At 43.4% G+C, this 21,250-nt stretch overlaps 5 protein-coding genes across 5 annotated transcripts; 3 read left to right on the top strand and 2 right to left on the bottom strand.

Moving 5' to 3' along the window:
• Window positions 1–7,607: 7,607 nt before the first annotated feature.
• Window positions 7,608–8,657, top strand: ASB3 (Ankyrin repeat and SOCS box protein 3; the record flags this gene model as incomplete). The annotated part of the gene is made up of 2 exons (XM_037324323.1): window positions 7,608–8,483; window positions 8,550–8,657. The coding sequence occupies 2 exons, from the start codon at window positions 7,608–7,610 to the stop codon at window positions 8,655–8,657; spliced, it is 984 nt and encodes a 327-aa protein (XP_037176124.1).
• Window positions 8,658–8,712: 55 nt separating this feature from the next.
• Window positions 8,713–9,123, bottom strand: CGCA056_v009077 (uncharacterized protein; the record flags this gene model as incomplete). Its single annotated transcript, XM_037324324.1, has 2 exons — window positions 8,713–9,005; window positions 9,063–9,123. 2 exons carry the CDS (start codon window positions 9,121–9,123, stop codon window positions 8,713–8,715), a joined length of 354 nt encoding a protein of 117 aa, XP_037176123.1.
• A 764-nt stretch (window positions 9,124–9,887) lies between these two features.
• CGCA056_v009078 (uncharacterized protein) lies at window positions 9,888–10,150 on the top strand (the record flags this gene model as incomplete). The annotated part of the gene is made up of 2 exons (XM_037324325.1): window positions 9,888–9,895; window positions 9,943–10,150. 2 exons carry the CDS (start codon window positions 9,888–9,890, stop codon window positions 10,148–10,150), a joined length of 216 nt encoding a protein of 71 aa, XP_037176114.1.
• Window positions 10,151–10,916: 766 nt separating this feature from the next.
• On the top strand, window positions 10,917–13,418 carry CGCA056_v009079 (uncharacterized protein; the record flags this gene model as incomplete). Its single annotated transcript, XM_037324326.1, has 3 exons — window positions 10,917–11,496; window positions 11,593–11,975; window positions 12,051–13,418. The coding sequence occupies 3 exons, from the start codon at window positions 10,917–10,919 to the stop codon at window positions 13,416–13,418; spliced, it is 2,331 nt and encodes a 776-aa protein (XP_037176113.1).
• Window positions 13,419–18,045: 4,627 nt separating this feature from the next.
• Window positions 18,046–20,649, bottom strand: gatA-0 (Glutamyl-tRNA(Gln) amidotransferase subunit A; the record flags this gene model as incomplete). Its single annotated transcript, XM_037324327.1, has 3 exons — window positions 18,046–19,022; window positions 19,887–19,926; window positions 19,978–20,649. 3 exons carry the CDS (start codon window positions 20,647–20,649, stop codon window positions 18,046–18,048), a joined length of 1,689 nt encoding a protein of 562 aa, XP_037176984.1.
• Window positions 20,650–21,250: the final 601 nt, after the last annotated feature.

The raw sequence follows: 21,250 nt of genomic DNA on the forward strand, positions 1-21,250 counted from the left end.
TAGGAATAAGATCTCTTAACTTTAAAGCTAGCTTTCTAGGAAGGTTTTTGTATATTTCACTAGATTGCTTAAATATACGTTTTTATAATAGCTATAGTTCCTTTAAACATAATAATATGTTAATAATTATTATTAAAAGTTAGTTAACAAGCTTAAGCTTCTTTTTAAAACTAAGAAATATATTATCTACTCTAAAGTCTTTTATTATGTAATTAAAGTATTATAATAGTCTATTTATTAAATTAATAACCTCTGATTTATATTAGATTTTAAAATTAAATACTAATAAGTAGTAAACTTATTATATAAGCTTTCTATAAATAATATATATAAGTATAATAAGTATGCCCTTTAATACTACATAGTTTATAAATATTAAGAATTTCTTGAGAAGTCTTTAGAGGTATTATATTTAGTAATTTAAGCTTTCTATAATAGTAAAGAGTTTTCATTACTTTATAGCTTAATATTTTTCTATATCTAAAAGCCTTTTTAATTAGAAAGCTAATAAATACTAAATAATATTATACTTTTATAGAAGTATATTAGATACTACTTCAGTAAATATATTAGTTTTAACTTTAGGTTTTAGTATTAAGTTATAATATCTTAATATTAAAGCTTTAATAAATGCTTCTCAAAATATCTTAAATATAGTTTATATCTCTTCTATTTAGATAAAAGCTTCTAACTTTATATTATTTTAACTTAGTTTTAGTATACTATTTATTAAAGCTATAATATAGAAATATTCTATGATAGACTTATAGTAAAAGTTATAAAAATTAAAAAAAAACTTAAATGTCCTTAAAAGATTTTAGTATTACCTATGTAGTAACTATTTAAACTTAATTTAGGTTTATCTTAATATTACTTTAAGTAATATAGAACTTAAAAAAGTCTACTTTTATTTAATAGAAGTTATATTTCTTTAGTTGTATAAATAGCTTAATAACCTTTAAGTAGTATAGAACTATACATAAGTTTTCTACATATTATTCTTCAATATTTAAATAAATTAGGATATTATTTAAGTATATAATATAGTAAGTATTTAGAAAGTTAATAAGTATTTAATAAATATATACTTAAAAAGTTATTAAAGTGTTAATAAGTCTAAATAATATTACTATATATTTAAAATGCTTATATTAAGCTTTAAATATAGTTTTCTATTTATTTATTTTATTAATTATAATTTTATAGTGTATCTCACTTAAATTAATTTTAAAAATGAGCTTTATATTAGTCAGTTTATTCAGAAGCTTACTAATTAGAAGTGAAAAGTATTAGTTTTTTTATTATAATTTTATTTAGTTTTTTATAATCTATATATAACTATAAACTACTATCTTTTTAAGTATAAATAGAAGTTTTATTTTAATAACGCTGGTTAAATAATAGATATATTTAACTACGTTTTCTTCTTAAATATATTTAATAAAGGTTTATGATTATTCTATTAATACAAAATATATTAACTTATATAAGAGCTTTTTATTTAGTTCTAACTTAATATAATATAGTATTTTATTTTAGTTTAAAGACCTTTTTTACGTTTTCTTTATTGAAAATGTTAATAAAAAGTTAAAGTTCTTTAAAGATCTTTTTTGTTATACTTTTTATTTAACAAGCTTTTACTTAAGACATTAATATCTTTTTTATCTAAAACTAAAGCTTTTATTAAATATATTATATAAGCTTTTTAGTTATTCACTATAATCCTTTATATTATCATCTCTAGTTTAATAGGTAAGATATAATTATATAACTAAGTATAAATATAAATATTTATATAGATATCTTTTCTATTCATTAAGTTATTAAATAAAAAGATATCTTTGACTTTTTGAAGATATAAGTCAGCTATAAATACTTAGTAGATATTCTATAAATAGTTTTAGTTATTAATTAAAAAGGAAATAAATTAATAAACCTTATTAATAAGCATAGGTCTTTTTTAAAAGTTTATTAGCTTTAAAGCTATAATACTAATAGCCTTTTTTAATAAAAATTTCTCTATAAAATACTTTTATGTAAGGTTTATTATAATATAAATATCTATATTAACTATTAGTTTAACTTTATTATATATTTCAAAAAGAATTATTTAATTTTTAATAGTTCATTTTATACAAACTAAAGTGATTTTAGTATAATACTTTTTAAAACTATTTTAAAACTTATTTATTTCTTAAGTCTTTAGTATTAATTATAATGAAAAACTATAATAATATTAATCTTACTCTATTTTAAGCTTAAGCTTTAATTACTATTTATAAGTTATATATAAAGCTCTATATAATTAGGGGAGATATACTTAAACTTTTTATAATTATAATATTAGGTTTCCTAGAAGTTAGAGGTTCTACTATTAGAGCTAAATATTACATAAAGGTTTATTAAGTAGTTATTGTAGAATAAGGTCTCTAAATAGCGCTCTTTTAAGTTTATTAACTAAGAGGATTATAAACTACTCTTGTAAAAGTAGTTTAAGAAACTTAAGTATAGTTATTTATATAACCTTTTTATATATCTGTTTTTTATAGTCTTTTATAGCTTCTATATATATAAAGTAACAATATATATATTCAGTATAATTCTTATCTTATTTAAAAAGTTTATTTCTTAAGGTTTTAATAAAACTCTAAAAGAATATATAAGTTTTTATATTATTTGTATTTAAATTATTAAAAGCTTAATTAATAGATTTCTAATAAGCTTAATATATAATAAGTTTCTTATTATCTTTTTAGTAGTATTATTTTAAAGTATTATAGCAGTTCTAGTTTTAGAGTTTAAATACTACATATTTTTTTTTATAAAAACTTAAAAGTCTTTTTATATAACGTTAATCTATTTTCTTAATATATCTATAAATGTTTATTAATAAGTTTACTATTTTATTTATAAAATATAATTTATTATATTTAAAGCTTATGAGATATACTAAGTATTAGAGTAGCTAAAATAGTATTTATAAGCTTTTTTCGTTATAATAAACTAATTCGTTTTTCTATATTAATAGATTTATTAATAAAGTAAGCTATATTTTCATCTACAGATTTTTTATAAACTTTAGGTACTTATTTGGTAAGCACTTAATTACTTAATATAATAATAATTAGTTTATATTAGTTAGCTATTGTAGTTATAATCTATTATATTAATATTTAGCTAATAACTTTATTTTATTTTTTAGCTTAAGCTAACTTATTAGCTATAACTATAAATATTTAGCTTTATAGCTCATTTAATCTATAGAGAGAGGTTTTATATTCTTTATTTTTCTCTATATATTTATTATCTATTTAGTAAGCATTTAATATTAGTAGTTTATGTTTTTTGAAGCTTTTAGCTTTATTTAAAATATAGTTTCTTACTTCTCTTTATTAATTTATATTATTTTCTAATTATTTACTACAATTATCTTCTCTATATACGTGTATATAAGCTATTCTATTTAATACTTAGTAAACATTAAGTATAAGCTTTTTAGCTTAATTAGTAGGTGTTATTTATGTATATAGCGTTATCGTTATTATTAATTATTTTAAAATAAAATAGGAATAAAACAATTATAAAGGTATTTAGGGGTTATAAACTATAGTTAAGTTAAATTAATAGAAGTACTTGAAATGTAAATATAATATTATTATACTATTTTATTTATTTATTTTAAGATTCTTTGTTTAATCTTTTAGTAAGTATTTACTAAGTTTCTACTATAGAGGGTTTTATACTTTATTTCTATAAGGTTCTCTATCTTTTCAGCTTAATTTAGCTAAGCTATCCTTAAGCCCTTTAGTTTAGGTAGCTAGACCTTTATATAATCCTCTTAAACTTATTATTATTAAATAAATATTAGCAAAAGTAGCTAAATATATTAACTTAAGCTAACTATATATATCAAACTAATTAAAAGAAGATTATATTATCTCTAATTAACTAAATATTTAACTTTTAAAATTTATTATAATATTTCAATATTTAAATATAATGTCTATTATTTAACAAAAACTACTAACAAAATCATTATATATAAATGTAAAAACGTTACTTTATATAAATTCTTATAGTATTATTTAATAGGTTTTATTTTAATACCTAAAAAACCCTTATATTTATAAACTAAAATAGATATATAATATAAAAAAGAAAAAAGTTAATAATAATATTAAAGTTAATATAATATTATATAATCTTTAAGCTAATATATTTAAAAAAAAGCTATTTCAAATAATAATAATATAGTTTTATATCAACTCTTTTTTAAAATATATCTCTATATAACTTAATATAAATATTTAGTATTATATTATATATCTTAAGTTAATTAGAGTAACCTCTATGCATATTAATATTAAATTATAACTTTATAATATACTTAAATTACTAAAGTTTTACTAATTTCTTGAGTAAATATATACTAAAGTACTTAAAATAATCTATTATAATCTTTTAATTAAAAAAACTAGTTAAACATTATATAAAATAGATACTTCTATTAATATTATAATCAGCCTAAATAATACTTAGCTATATCTTCAAAAAAATAAACTAAAATAATATTTCTAATAGTATTATTATTACTATTTAAAATATATAACTCTCTATTAGCTAAATTAATAACTTTATATAGTTTATTCTATTTTTATTATCTTTAAAGTAAAATAATATATATATAGCGACTAAAATAGCTAATATAATAGCTAAGCTTATTAATATTCTAAATTTTAAAAAATGTAAGTTTATAATCTTTAATTGTAACTTTATATTAATTAAAGAAGTTTTAGATCAGTATTAAGTTAAACTTTTTAATAAACGTTAATAAATTTAATCTTTAATCCTTTCTAAAACTCTAAGTAATTAGCTTTTTAGAACTTTATAAAATACTTTAAAATAAAGTTTTTACTTTAGTTAGCTTAAAAAATATTAACTATCTTTTTAAAAATAAGTAGAATAGCTAGAAAGCTAATAATGTTAAACTACATAATAAATGTTATTAAAACTAAATCTTTAGCCTCTATTAATAATTTTAGCTACTTACTTTGTTTAAATAATATAAAGATATTATAACTAACTTAAAAAGCTTTTACATATCTTTTAACTACTATATAAAATACTTTATAGTTTCTAATAATAGCTTAAATTAATAGTACTATAGATAGAAGCTTACTAAAGTAATTAAAATAGAAACCTTAACGTTATATAGTATATAACGCTTATATAGCTTATTTAATAAGTATTAAGTTAACATTACTCTAATAAAATATCTTAGCAACTAAAATTAAAAAAACAAATTAAAAAAAGTGTAGTTTTAAGTTATAATATAGTTTTAAAAAAGACGTCTTTTAATAGTAAAATAAGGAAATATAACTTTTGTATGATTAGCTAGAAACCTCTTTTTTTATATAGAAACCTTATTTTTTCGCCCTCTATATAAATAGGGTGAGTTTTACGCTTAATATAGCTAACTAACACCCTTAGGTAGAAAAAAAAAAGATAAGTTAATAAAATACTATAGGTGCTACTAGCTGCTATTAGGCGCACTAGCTTTAAGTTTAATACATCTAAGAGATATAATATACAATATAATATATAATTAAAACTATATAAAAACCTACTTTTTAAGTAGTATCACTATTATCACTACTACTATTAGTAGTTATTATAGAAGTAAAAGCTAGTTTAAAGTAGTTAAAATAGTAGTATTACTAGCTAAAAGTAGTTAAATTTAATTTAAAACTAGTTAAAAGTTATTATTACTAGTTATTATTAATAATTACTAAATATTTAAGCTAAACTACTTATTAGTAATTAAATAACACTTAAAAACTATATAAACTTACTAGATTCTCTTTCTTGCTTCTATATATTTCTCTTTTACTTATCCCTTTATTAAAACTTATAGCTTTTTAAATAGAATATTCAACCTTACGTCCCCCCTACCTTAGGTAGTCTCTAGTACAGTACCTAGGTAACCTACCTTCTAAACCTTCTTACTACGGCCCAGCAGCAGTCCTCACCTATCGCTCCAATGTCGCAGATGATGTTGCAGGCAGACATGCGCCGCGGGATGCTCATTTTAATCAGTGCGCTTCTTCTTCTTCTTCCCTTTCTCAACCTATTGCACCTTCTCATGTTCTACACTGCATCTCGCCTTTTTTTTGTCTTTTGGAATTCCCTAACTTATTCTGTCCGTACCTAGAGCAAACCGTACAGCAGCTGGTGAACGCATCCGTCCTGGGGCCCCGACATGCTCGGACGACCCGCGCTACAGCAGCAAAGCATGCCCGCGTCGCCGCTCACAATGCGCAGCTCAAAGAGCGCGAACTGCGGTTTTGGAAGGGCATCGGGGCCCTGATTCAGCGCCTATCGCCCGCCCAACTCCCTAAAACTCTGCGCATCGTTGGCTCGAACTCCAAGCTCACAAACCAGCAGCGCCAGTCATTGAATAAAATCATCTTCGCCGCCCGTAAATTTGCAATTGACCAGCGGAAGGCGCGGCAGCCCCAAGCTGATGTTGCTCGTGCGGTCCTGCAAGCTCTCCAGCAGGTCATGCCACAGGCCCTCCAGGCCAGGGACGCAGCGCTGCGCCAGAGAATCTCTGAATGGCAACGCACTTCTGGACAAATTCGTGTCGTTCATCGCGAATCTTCGTAGGAGTAGCCGCTTGTGATCAAGTGATGTCGTGAAAGAGATCTCACGATGCTATCCAGTAACACAAAGTGTGCACCTGGCCACACCACCATTTCCCTACAGGAGCGCCCCGATTTAGTGACTGAATTGTCCCAGCGTCCACTGTTGGCTCGACATCTTAAATCTCACGTCAATCTTGGAAGGGAAGCGCACAAGATTCATTCGCGGGACTTAATAACGGGGAAAGAAGGGGGGGGAGGGGGGGAAACGGGAAAGAAAGTACAAAAAAATTGGAAATAGAGATGAAGATTGGAAATATCACCCTTTCGAAAAGATGGTTTTGTTTCGCATGCGAGTGTCTGGGTTTAGTGTTCAGTGATGGTTCCTATCACAGCAGTGGGTTTCCACCACCTCAGTGAGCGAACATGCTCAAATTCAGACCCTTCTTGAACTCACCTCCGACTCAGCTGTATGTGACTCGGCTGACGATTAATACGAGCGGAACATTGTTTCTAAACTTAAAATAAAATAGAATAAATCTTTCTTTCCCAGGTCTATTGAAGTGGCTCGTTTGTGAAGTGAATTGTGTCGCTTGAGTGACGGCCTGCGATGGGAGCTAGGCCTTAACAGGCCATCCAGGAAATGCAACATGCTGCAAGAGGAAATCATGCCCTGTTATTGAAGAAGACTTTTCTCATCCTTGTGATTGATTTTCCAAAGTGTTTTGTCATCTGCAAATAGTCGCTGCCTCATTGAAATTATCCACAAAAGACACGATGAGTCCCAAGCATCATCCTCCCAAACCTCGTGATGTGGCGGCGTAGGATTACCTCATCTGTGGTATGCAGCAAGTCAGACACGAGTCGCTGGCGCATCGACTCCCTACATCCCTCACCAAAAATCGGCAGCGTCTTCGCACTTGCTTCATTGACGAGCATCAAAACTCCAGGTGTTGTAACCACGAGATGACTTCTGAGCAGGTCGCACCCCGTCACGTCCCAGATGAAACGCCGCATGCGACCACAGCGGAGCGGCGGCCTTGGTTTCCCCCAGAAATAATCGACGCCATCATCGACCAGATCGATAATCATGTCGACCTCCTGTCCATGGCTCGTCTCGGTCGCCAGTACACTGAATACTCGCTGAGGGCATACTACCAGCGGCACTTTCAATCTCACGGCCTGCCCTGGATATCACGGCTTCTCTGGCCCGCGGTTCACTACGACGACCCCATGAAAGACGAGCCCAGCCCCGAGGCAGAGGCGCACGCCCTCCGAATGATGAAGCGGGCAGCACCTTTCTGCAAGCCGGACGATATGAAATATCACCCACCACCGACTGCCTCCGATCTCAGCTACCTGTATTTCCACTGGAAAGGCGGCATCGGGACCGGCTACTTCTACGGCGAGTACCCCATCCTGCACCTGGCAGCATACTCGGGCCTCTACGACATTGTCGAGCACTTGGTCAAGAACGGGGCCGACATCAACGCGACTCCGCTACAGTATCCGAGCGAGGAAGATGTCCCCTTGGAACATCTGACACCTCTTTTCATGGCTTCGCACAGCGGCTCATTGGAATGCGCGCGAATTTTGTTGGACCACGGCGCTCGGGTCGACATGAGCTGGGCGGCGGCCCTCGGAAGCGGGAATGCAGACCTGGTGCAGCTCATGATCGACAGGAACCCCGCGCTGATCCACGAAGACGTTGAAGTTCATCGTCTCACGATGAATCCCTTTAGCGCCGCAGTGGATTTCCATAACGGTGACCCGCTCCCCGTCATCAAGACTCTGCTGCTCAACGGCGCGGACACGACGTACATGAATGCCTTCAACCGCAATGTGAGATGCCTCAAGCAACGAGAACATTTGCAGATGTTGCAAAGTGCTAATAATGAGCTGCTCTAGGTGCATGAAGAATCCGGATACATACATCGCCTGCAGAAATACATTGAGCACTTCCGTGCGGCGAGAGAGCAGGAGGGAAACGCCACACCCGCATCATTGATCTTTTGAATGCCAGCGGAAATATCGTACAACATCAGCTCGAACCAACGGAGAACCACCATCCTCAGTGGCATGCCTTGCCAAACTTCCTCAGCCTATGGTAATTATACGGAAGAGGTGTGAGGAAACCAGCAGTTACAGAGACGGCCGCAGCACCCCAAAAAGCCGGGTCATCCAGCTGCACGATGCCCCCAGTGAGGTGGTAGTCCACGGCGTTCTCGGCCAACTCCATCGTGATCATGGATATCATGCTCATGCCAGCTGCAGTCTTGGCCGCGACAGGCCACGACAACCTATCTTTTCCGAATTTCAGGAGGACGGTTTCGAGGAGCAATGATGTTGACAATCCGCTCGCCACTGCGGCGGATCAGTCGGTATCCTTCTGGTGCCTCTCGGCGACGACGCAAGACCTACTCGAAATGCCCATGACGGCTTCCATCGCCATCTCCGGATGAAAGGCCTGGAGGTACCACATGGCGGAGAAATCACCGAGAGTGCAGCCCACGAGACACCGAAAGGTATTGACACCAGCGCGACGCCATGTTGGCCTGGCAGACCAGAAGTCTAGAGAGAGAACCGACGGGGGCGGAGGTGGTGGCGGAGACGCTTCCTTGGATTTGCTGCAGCAAGACGACGGTCGCGAATTGGCAAATGGCGTGGATACCGACAAAGCTGACTGGAAAGCTGGCGTATTCGGTCGTCTCATCGGTCGTCTCAATGGGAATTTGGCGTCATATGGGTGTCGGCGCGAGAGCCGCCCGGCAAAGCAGAGCCTGGGTTGGATCATGTCGCTTGCATCTCGCAGAATTGGTGCGTTTGCAGGCGGATCACGGGTGAAACCTTTTTTTCCCGCAGCAGTCCCCGATCACGTAAGATGGAAGGATGCGGCGGCGCCGGTCCTTGGGGCTCACAATGGTACCGTCCTTTGGTTGTCTCACGGCATCAAACGGTCAAGCGCTTCAACAACGCTTCCCCCCCCCCCCCCCCGGCGCTTGCCGTCTCGTTTCGGAATTACTGATTGCTGTGGTCATTTTCGATCTTTTCTAGCACCGTCTCGCATCCGTGGAACCAATCGCTCAGCAACCTGTTTGAGTCAGCGCCAGCGCATTCAAACAGACATGCCGCCGTCACCAATTTGAGTCGTCGCGAGCACGATTTACTCCAATTTTCGTTTCTTCAAGCTTGGAGGTCTCTGAATAGACTCCTGTTGTTGGGTCAATATTGAAGCCATCGGCCAACATGGACAGGTAAGTTGTCATGTTCTTTGCAGGCTCGTGTCCTCACGCCGTCGCAGTTACGTTCTTGTGCAAAATCAGCCAGCATTCGATGCCGACGACGAACCCCGAAGCGAGGAGGCCGATCTCAATACGGACGAATGGTTCTTGGAGCAGCCTGACGACGCGGATAGCCGTCGCCGATATTCCAGCAGAGCGTATACGGGTGGAAGATCTTCAATCGGCACAATGGCTTGCGGCATCGCCGGCCCCATCGTGGCCCTCTAGGAGGCGGTCATGTGGTGCTCGCGTGCCGAGCGATTCTACTACCTGACGGAGGACCCTCGGCCTACGGCACCAGAAGAACGCGAAGCGATCCGCGCGGAGCGGGACGTCCAACGCCCGGGGGGGGGGGGGGGGGGGTGGGGTTCTGGCAACGCCGGGATGATGTTCCTCTGCGCACCCAGCTCTACTTGTTGCTTGCCGAGTATGTCATTGAGGTCACTCACACGTTGTTGCAGGATCACCACTCGCTCTAGGCCGGGGTGGTGGTAAGGGGGAGGCAAAAGTTGGTCTTTTCATCGTGTGACGCCCGATTTGTGATGTAGGTAGCTTCGTCAATCATTCACGACTACCTAGGTGGCGTAGGAAGTCCCACCCCGCCATCACGATTATCCCTCATCGTTTCGTGTGATTATCCATGCTTCATTTCTTTTTTCTTCTCTTGTTTCTTCTTCCCGCCATGGAACGACTGGCGCCAATCGGATCCTGGCCGCCAAGTACGAAAGGTACGAACACGTCATAGCGGCGTTCTTGTGCCTGGCCAGGCGCGTGGATGTCGCGTACTATTAAACTTTATGGACCGCGTCGTGACACGGTCAAGTAATGAAGGGAAGCGCCCCGCGCCCCTTCTTCCGAGCATCACGCACTACCTTATCTACGAATATCCCCCCCGCCTCCGAATGCCCCCCGCGAAATCCGCGAAAAACGCTACTGAACGACCTCCGAATACCGATCAACTCCCACCGATCAAAAACACGGCTCGATTACCGCCATGGACCCTGTAGGCGCCTTGGACCAGTTGACGATAGAAGATCCGGATAACCCGGTCGGCAACTTTTTCAGCATCACCTGGTTTGACACCGAATGGCACAAGGTCAAAGGATACTGCGACCCTCACGCGGAATCCTACGACTCCTTCCACGACTATCCCGACGTGAGAATTCCCCAGTCTGTCCTGGGCGACCGCAGGTGGTCCCCCGAACAAATCGATGCACGCGCCGACGAGCTGTGCCGTCGCCCTCTCGAGCACCTCGACACGGCCGATCTCGCCACCCTCTACCAGAACCTACACGACATTGACGAAGCCTTGCGCCAAATACAAGATGATTGGCCCGTCAAGGGTTTCTACGTCGGCTCGCAATTCATTGAGACCGTTGTCGTCCCTCCGCAAGAGCAGCATGCCTACTCCTACGAGGAGGGCCTCTCGGATTTTGAGGATGAAATGAGGGCTGCCCACGACTGGTACGATTCGGAAGACGACGACGACGACGACGACGACGACGATTTCAACGATGTTGACGGCCTGGGCCAGCCCATCTCCAGTGATGAGGACGACGACGTTGACGGCCTAGGTCAGCCCAACGTCGACAATGCGGTCGAGGCAGCGGATGGCCAGTAGTCGCATCACAACGCCAATGGCGCGGTTCAGCCTGAGAACGAACATGAAGCGCATCACGAGGCCGATGTTGACGAAGAGGAGGAACCCATCCGCCCCTTCGATCCCAAACCTTACTCTCTGAATGCCGAGGAGTACCAAGCCAGGTTCCACGTCGACCTCGCCAAACGGCTGCTCCAACGCTGTAAGCACATCCGGAGAATCGTTCGGACTCGGTCTCGGAAGCATATGCGACCTCTAAACCTCGGCGACATGCCGCACGACATTCTCGCACGTATTTTCGCCCCCGAGGAAAATCAGACCATCGTCCAGAAGGGATATCGCCCGCCAGAGTACCTCCGGAACAAGGAAGAGCTGAACCTGATGAAGTCTCTACGCCTTACTTGTCGATCTCTTGCGGACATGATCGCCCCGCTGCTTTTTTCCTTCCTCACTGTGCGTCTGACGGACGAATCTCTTACCAAACTTGTTTAAATCTCTCGTCACCCGAGTCTAGGGAGGGGCATCAAGACCATTCGTATCGCCGCCCCTTACCAAGATGCCTTCATCGCAGAAAATCCCGCGCACTTCGTCGACCACGTTCTTTATATCATGGTACAACGTTTTATGATCACCGATGAGGCGACTGGGAGAAGTCAATGGTGCGGCGGCTCGCCAGGAGAAGAACAAGCTTGTTACGAGTTCATGGCCGGCGTCAGACATTTCCACAGCCTCGATCGCGATGAGGGTTTCAATGCTCGGGTGCCGGGAGGCGATTGGTATGCCAGGTTTTCACAACACACGTTTCTCTTTCACTGCTGGAACGTCTATCGCAGCAAGGTGGCTGAGGAATTCCGCGTCCTGGATGGCATCTACAATGAGGGAGACAACTTTGTCCGATTAGTTGCAGACGCCATCGCCCGGATGCCCAACGTCGAGACCCTGACCTTCTCGGATCACTCCCATGACCAGCCTTGGATCATTAAATACCGTGACACACGCAACAAATTCACTGAAGAGCCGCTCTTTGATCTCTTCACGCGGGGGAGCAACTGGGATAATGCGAGGAACCTCCCCTCAGCCGGATCGCAGAATCGCTGTCTGTTGATGTTAGTAGCCCTCTTATCGACGATAGGAAGTCGCAACATCCAGCTCAAGCATCTCGAAATCAATGTCACCGCACCTAATACGCTCACCGGGTTCAGCGTCACACCCGATGCCAGGGAGGGCTTCCAGCGGGCTATGCGAAACGTGGAGTTTCTCAAATTCCACATCGCACACGACCCATTTAACAGGACGCCCATGGCAGGGAATTACCCCCCAAGAGAACCCGAAGAACTAGACAGCCTGGATGAGTTCCTCGACTGTCTTCTGTCGTCGAATAACCTTCGCGAGCTCGACCTGAGCTTCGAGTCGTTGCGGGAAGAGAACGTGGACGACCCCGTGAGATATTATCTTCCATCTCTTTGGAAAGCTAGGCCTTGGCCGCACCTGCGCAAAACCACGTTGAACAGCGTTTGCATGGACTCCACGAAGCTCAAGGGCTTTCTCGGCAACAGACCCCTGTGGATTACGGAGTTACACAAGCCGCACATGTCCTTCGGCACTTGGACGGAAGCCCTCGATGTCATGCGCGAGAAGTACGACACCGAATGGTCGCGACCTAATCAATGGGGCAAGGTGGATGATAAACTGAAAGGTTTGAACATTGGCGGACGTCTCTGGGAGGCCAGCGGCGCTGAGTGCTCGACGATGACTCGGATGGCCTACGCCAGGGCCTTTTCGATCCCGCCCGGCGGATGGCCAAAGATCAATGGCAAATACTCACATGAGGGGTTCTGGCAAGCACAACACTATATCTCTCATGAGCAGGACGTCAACCCTTGCCGAGACGTCTGAGTTCTCCATTCCTTTGGCTGTTGTAGTCCTATTAGAAGTCCTTCGGGTACATGAAGATACTCAATGCCTGCCTTGTCCGAGCGCCAGGAAAGTGTGAGAGGGAGGGTTCTTCCAAGATATCAATGGGACATTCTACCGTCGCTTCCAATCATCCAGCAACATGTAGCACATGCAATCCACCTCAAACGTTCGTGGTCCACGGTACATGCCGGGACACGCCAATGAAACTATCATTTGAACCAGTCACTCATGCGGCCCTTGATAGCAGCTTTGTACTTCTCCCAACCGTACTCCGTTCGGGGGGACATTCTCATCTCCCTGTGTAAGGCAAGTCAGCCATGCGTTAAACGTGCGAGGGGAACGAAGGGCGGACTAGCCTGCAAAACGTCCTCCAGTCCTCGGCGAAATGCGTAGGGTGATGCACGTTGCCGCTTTCGGCAGCCATCTCCACCACCAACTCGCGAAGGGCGTCGTTATAGAATAGATCGATGAACAAGCTCTTGTCGAGGTCGTCGTATTTGTGAGGAATGTTATCCGTCACCTTCCACTGGAGCGCGACGTGGGCGTCGAGGCAAGACCTGTTGAAGTCAAAGTAGTTAAAAAAGATGTTCGGAATCTCGCACTGGGCGACTGCCAGGAGGCCGTCGAGGAATTGCGGGACCGATAGCTTCTGCTGCGCCGGCTTTCCGAGATCTTCGAGGCAGCTCTTGACGTGCTTTTCAATCTTGGGGGGGAGGACGCCGTCGTTGATCGTGAAGCGCCGGAAGGCGAGGTCGTTGTTGACAAAGACGCCAAACAGGATAGGAGTCGGATGGAGCTCTCGTCGGTGGCTGATTTTGTTTCTCCGGGCGAGGAATCGTATCATACGATCGTTCTCGATGGCATTGCCATCTCGGAGCTCCTTGCAACTGGCGATCGGACGAGGAAACGAAAGAGCCTTCATCTCATCATAAATGAATGCCTTCTGCTTCCTCAGCTGGGTGATATGGCCAGGCTTTCCGCCCATCGCCAGCCAGTACGGCTGTGCTGCTGGCAGAAATTCTCGTTCATGATCTCCATGGACTCGAAGGCTGCTTCCGTGACGAGGCTGGCGGTGACGAGATCGACCTTGCCAGCGACATATTCCGACCAGATGCTCTTGATGTAGCGCCGGATGTCGCGAATTTCAATCAGCAAGCACCAAGCACCAGAGTTCGATTCGGGGATCGTCGACTAGGTCGAGCAGCTGGTTGCTCACGCGAGCAGCAGGCCTCTGTGTCGGAGTAGGCGAGGGGCACTCATCGGCAGGCTCCTTGACAAGAGATTCGGGATGGATGTCATCGTGTCCTTCGACATTGAGAACGCTGAACTGGTTGATGAAGCTTTCGTCCATGTCAGGGATGGGCGCCGAGTCGGTAGCGGGACGAGGGACAGGCATTGGTGCCGGAAAGAGGTCGAGAATGCGTTGAAGACAGTCAGTGAAGAATCGATGGCTGTCGTCGGCGTCAGAGGTAGCCGCCGAGCCACCCGCAACGCAGTGTGCTCCGACTTTGCGACGAAGGCTGACTGCTCGTTCGAGGAAAGAGCGCTGCATGACAGGCATAATGATGGAAGCCTTCTTGCAGGCTTGGGCCATCGGGAGCAGATGCTGGGTGGATAGGTCTGCCGACTGGGAAGGAAGGGATCCGGCTTTCATGACCTTGTTGGCCTGTCCGAAAAGCCAGTTGACAAAGGAGGTGGTGTTCTCCTTGTGACGAACATACTGACTATGGACAGAGGGCGGAAGCATGATGATGGATCATGGAAAAATGAGTTTGTAGTTGATTGAAGTGGTTGAAAACACGAAACACTACTTGGAGTTTGGTTGGTGACACAAACGGGCAATTGAGGTCGGAAGTGTACCTAGGAGAGGTTGAGAAGGCGTCCCAGAGCGGAGGATCGCAGAGCTTTATCTCTGTCACCCGCTACATCGACTAGGCTGCTGCATAGACAGTTGCATGACGGATTTTGCAGATTGTGCGTCAGTCTGGCCGTCGAATTTGTTGAGTCCGCTCTCCAAGAACTGAATGAGGGAAAGATGCTCGTCCATCGGGTGCTTGCATACATGTTTGCAAACTTGCAGATAGGCGAGGGGCCAACAACAGCCAACAGCCAACTGTAGGATGGTAATTGAGAACACTTTCAAGTTATGAGCTTGAAAAGCCGTCTCAGGAAAAAGGAAAAAAGAAAAGAAAAGAGATTGCCACAAGTTCAGTTCAGTGTAGCGATTGGATCCAAGGCCCAGGGTTTGTTAGTCTCTCTAAGATATGAACAATGCTGTGCTGTGTTCACACGTGGGAGAGACAAGATGGCGATGGTAACACGATATGAGGGGCGGACCACTCCACCAATGCTACATCACTTGCTCCTGATTAGTTAGTCTTATGGCTGTTGGCAGGCGGAAGAGCACGACACCCACAGGTCCAGCCTTATTCCAAAATGCATGCAAGTGTTGCATAAAGTAATGCACATGTCTCATTATGTGCTGGATCATGGAGTTTGGGAGCTGTCACCACTTGGGTTAACTGGGACATTATCAGGGCCTCGATCTGTTCTCGTTGCAGGTTTCCAGCCAAGGATTGGTCAAAACATCACGAGACTTGGGCCATACAAGGGATCATGACAGTAACCTCTCTGGCAATGCAACAGTGAAGTCTAATTGAGTATCTGATGGTGTCAATGTTGACTCAACTTCCATAAGCGGCGTAGCCATCACGACCCTTGGAGTAAAATCGAACACAGGAGGCAGTTCCTCCCTTGCACTGACTCTTGGCGGGAGCACGACTCAAACACGGCTCTGGTACAATGGGATTAGTCTCCCAGACTTACCATGCATCACGAGGAGAAAGCCTGGGCTTAGTAGCTTCATCACAAGCTGACGACACTACTTCACCTCAGCGCTCAGTTCAACGAGCATGGCTTCGAAAAGATATAAAGCCGAAGCACTTATCTTGTTCTGAAGTCTCAGTTGGCTCGCATTCCGCATAGATTTCAACGCATTCACAACTTCCATTTGAGAGAACACTGCGGAATATCACGAAACATCAATATCCCAACATGCATTCCCTCCAGCTTCGCAAGGCTTCATCAGCACTACTGGCTTCGCTGACCGTGACCAGTTCGGTCACCACCCGACAGTCATCCCCACTTTCTTTACTTGGGCCGATCAACCTTGGAATACCGAGCATTGACATCAGCTCTATTTCTACATCACTTGTTACCTTCGCCGACGAAGTCATCGACATCTCCGGCATATCGATCTTTGGAAACGTCAACGATGACACTGTCAACTGTACATCAACCACAGACGAGACTGACACCGCAGTGGTCGGTCCAGTCTCTGTCCCAGCTGAAGGTGCAACTCAGATCAACCTGTCGTTGATTACGTTTGGGGATGAAGTCATAGACTTCTCAAACGTTGCGATTTTTGGAGATGTGAATGATGTGGGATGTGACTAGATTCAGGATCTGTATCCAATGGATTTGTGCGATGTGTAGCTACGAGAGGCAGCTTTCTTGTTGTAGTGTATCACGTGTAGAGAATTGAAAATGAGTTGACCAATGTGCACGGCTTGATGCAACATCAACGGTGAACCATCGGCGGAGCAGTCCGTGACTAGACGGTGCCGAACCCACCTTCGGTGTCGGCCGGCAGGGGGCTGCGAGTTGGAAGCCGGAAGGGGGCGTCTTGTGAACTCTGGCATGGATGTGAGAAGTGATGCAGGAGAGATACCAGCTCTTGGCAACTTGGGCATTGTGACTCAGACCAAAGACATCACTTGAATGACATTTCGAGCGGGCGGCTCCATAGCCCAAAGCCCAGCTTCGCAAACGGACGCAGCGCTACCCCTCAGAGCAGTCGAATCGCACGATGGCGCGCAATTATCGCAAGATCCCGTGTTGTCAATGAAGTATCGATGCTGCGAGTTGCTGACGTGCCATGTGCATGGCATTCTCCTAATTCGGAGACCGGTGTGGAAGAGGACGATGAAGAGGCCGCAAAGTTGCCGGCATTTTCTTGGCGACGGCAGCCAAGCTGGCTACAATGACAATAGCGCTGCAAGATGCCCAGGATAGTAATGCAAGACGCAGCCCCCAGCGCCGCTTGGATTTGGAACGCCAGTAGTATCCCGCCGGAAGCGCGCCCGCGGACGTCTTGAAGAGGACCCCCAAAACTCTTGCGCCATGCCCAAATTGTGGGTGATGAAGGATGCATGATGGCGCATGCAAACGGAGCGAATTGAGTTTTGGTGGGCAGCACGCCGAGCCTACGCCTCCAATGCACCTTCAGCTCATTATCTCACGGCTACTGCGGATGCAGGGCTAGACAGCCTGTAACGAATCAACTACTCACGCCGAGACCCAAGGGTTTGTTCGGTTTTGATAGGGTGTCCAGGTTGTTCCTCACAAGCAATCACTGACACAGGCTCGGGCCGTTGCCGGTGTCGCTGCGGAAGGTATTATAGCTACCTGAATAGGAACCGATGCACCGAGCCCATCATCCGTCTTCACTTGCGCACAAAACAACTCGAATCGTAGCCGATCTTGAATAATGTATTCGGTATCTGAAAACAAGGAAAACCGTCTTCGATTTGTGACGCTGACTCGGTCAGTCACGGTTAGGCTCAATGACGGTGTAAGATCTCCAACCCCCATGTTTGCGTGCATGCTCCAAGGCATCCTCGTGGCCATCTAAACCGAAAGTCGTGATTTCTGTTCCACTTTCCTGGCCAATTCTCAACTGCTCCTGAGTGATCATATTGATGACCTGACCAAGCGTCTGACGCTCATACATCCATTTGCCGATCAGTTGGATGTTTTTCAAGATAAGAAGCCCGTATGGAAGGCGGCATTTGTCTCCCGCTCCTCCACTTAGTACGATCCTTCCACTCTGCTTCATGGCCAAGACCGCAGCTGAGAGGTATGGCGGCGTTGCCAGCTCCCCTGGAGTCCAATCGTTGAACCTATCGGCGCCCCTGTTGTTTGGCGTTGCCCTCAGTATGGCTGCGGCGTCAACTTGATCGTCTCCAGTCATGACGACGGTTTTCAGGCGAGGGTTTGCAAGCTTTTCCCGCATCGCTGCCAATTTGCCTTCACTCCGGCCCAACGCGATCACCTCAGCACCAACAGCGAGAGCAATCTCGACCGCTGAACCACCAAATGAACCACCAGAAGGTCCGACAACGACGACCTCAGCAGTCTTGACTCGAGCGGCTTCTAGTAAAGCGCCGGCAGCCACGGCATAGTGCGCAATGGTGTGGAGGACAGCTTCGTTGTAGCCCAAGTCGCCGCAGAGACGCTTCTCATCAAGTAGAAAGCAGGTTTCCAGTGGAACCTTTTGATATCGTTGCCAGGAACCGTCTCGCCAAACCCCTCTCATGAGCTTCTGGGCGTTTGGATGACCTCCAGTCATGTGGCCGGGCATGAGGGCGACATTCGCGTCGTCTCTAGCCCTGATCAAGCCGTCGACGAATGCGAGATCACCCTTTTTGAGACGAACGGCATCCGGTCCAACGTCGTAAATGCGTCCTATGCCGGATGGATTTGGGACGAGCGGTGGCGTCAGGTTGAGAGCAGGAAGTTTGCCTGAATGGATCAGGTGAGTAGAGGGAGCAACGCCAGTGGCTAGAATCTTGACCACTGCGGATCCTACGTCCGCATTTGGCACAGGGAGATCCACGACGGAGAGGGGTTTCGAAAAGGAAGAGAGCTAAACGGCACGATTGGTAAGATCAACAGCCGGCATTTTGTCTTACTGTACAAGTGAAGGCCACAGCGAGAAAGGGGAGCTTCAAAATAATCTTGAGAGCTTCACTCTGAGGGAAAAGTAATTATGCTGCGTTTAAGTAAATATTCACTCTGAGCATTTGAATTGACCCGGAATCTCGGCAACGAGCTGGGTTCCTCTCGGGGAAGGTTTGGTGTGTCTCGGGCCGTATCAGAAACCCGATTTCCTGGCCGTGATCGGTCCAAGAGGCCGAGTGCATAACACAAGGTTGTACGGCGTAAACTTAAATTGACTTCAGGAAATCTGAGACAAGAGCCTCATTATTATCTGCAGAGCTTCACCTACAGAACTTATCTTCACCATACAAGGCGCGAATTAATTGAGAATATTTGGCAGAAAGGGCACGAGGTAATTCATACATCCTTTCAAAGTCAGTAGACTAGATATCTGCGAATTCTCGCACAGTTGTGTATGCATGACAATTCTTCTCGGTCAATTGATTATCACTTCCAATACCAAACTTTTGCACTTTGCTACGAGCTATGGTGCCCCCTGCTACTGTCACGGAGGCTACGCAACCAATCGACTTGCCAAACGGAAACCTCAGATATCTCCTCCCTTGGCGGCGAAGAGACCACCTACTTGCCGCGCAACTTGGAGTAGATGCTCGTCACCAAACCTCGATGTGACAAGAGATAGCCCCACTGGCATGTCATCCTCACCCTTAAATCCGGGAACGTTGATGACGGGCATATGAAGGGCCTGCACATGTCAATGAGTACGACAGCTTCGATGAGATAGAGGTAGACTTACCGTCCACATGGCGTTGAAGTCTGAGCTACCGGTCCCCGTCCCTTTAGGTGCCACGTCTATGGCACTGGGTGTGACAATCGCCGTGTACCGGTCAGCGATCTCGTCCATCTTTGGTCTCAGCGCTGCAATCTTGTCCAGAGCTCTCACGTATGCTTTCTTCGACCTCGTGTGAGCAGTCTGTGCAATACTTGCGAGGTAGTCACTGATCTGGTCCCGCGAGGTGCTATATTCTCTGTGGAAAGCTACACCAATTTCGGCCTCCAGTATCTCGTTCTGCAGAGAGATTATATCGTCGAACTCATGGGGTAACGTGACTTCAACAACATGCGCGCCGGCCTTTATGAGGATTTTGGCGGCTCGTTGCAGAGCCGCAACGGTACCGGGCCCGGCACTTGGCCATATTGGCGACTTCACGAAAGCAAAAATTGCCTTATTCAATGATATTTGCCGAGGTGGCTCATCATCACGAAGCCCAAGCACTTTGCCTACTTGTTGGAGGTCGGCAATACTGCGCGCCATGACGGCAAAAGTATCCAGCGTTAATGACGACATCTTTTGGCCTTCGGGTGAAATGGCGTTCCATGTTGGCTTGAAGGCGTAGACTCCTGTGAATGATGCTGGTCTGATAGTGCTTCCAACCGTCTGAGTGCAAAGAGCATTCGGGACTTGCATATCTGCAACCGCGGCGGCTTAGCCGGAGGAGGAGCCGCCGGGTGTCCTCGAAGTGTCGTGTGGGTTTCTTGTGCCTGGTCCCTCAAAGGTTGCTGTGAATTCCGTGGTGGTTGTTTTCCCTGTGGGCATCGTCAGCGCTTGCTCGGTTGAAGGGACCCTTGTCACTTGGTCACTTGCCTAGAATCAGCGCCCCGTTCCGTCTCAATACAGCGACTGACGCTGCATCGCAGAGGGGGGCATCGTTGGCATGGATCGGTGACCCATGGCGGGTGGGGAAATCTGCGTGCGGAGTAGTTAAACCCGGAGTCTCCTATCATGAGCAAGAATGGATCTTACCCTCTGTTAGGATGGCGTCTTTGACGCCAATGACGAATCCATGTAGTGGCCCTCTTTGTTCCCGTGGGATTCGGTCGAGCAGTCGAGCTTGTCGAAGGGCCCTGTCTGGCTCGATATGTGCCCAAGCTTTGATATCTCTATCGCGTTCTTGGTATCTCTCAAGAAGCGAGCTGACATATCTTTCCAATGTTTCTTCATCTGCATCGATGAGACGCCGCACTTCGGTGGCCGTCATCCTGAGGTGAGCGGAGCGGTGTACCGGAGA

The sequence above is a fragment of the Colletotrichum aenigma genome (assembly GCF_013390185.1).
Source record: "Colletotrichum aenigma strain Cg56 chromosome Unknown KSG_Cg56_contig06, whole genome shotgun sequence".
Classification (NCBI taxonomy): Eukaryota; Fungi; Ascomycota; class Sordariomycetes; order Glomerellales; family Glomerellaceae; genus Colletotrichum; species Colletotrichum aenigma.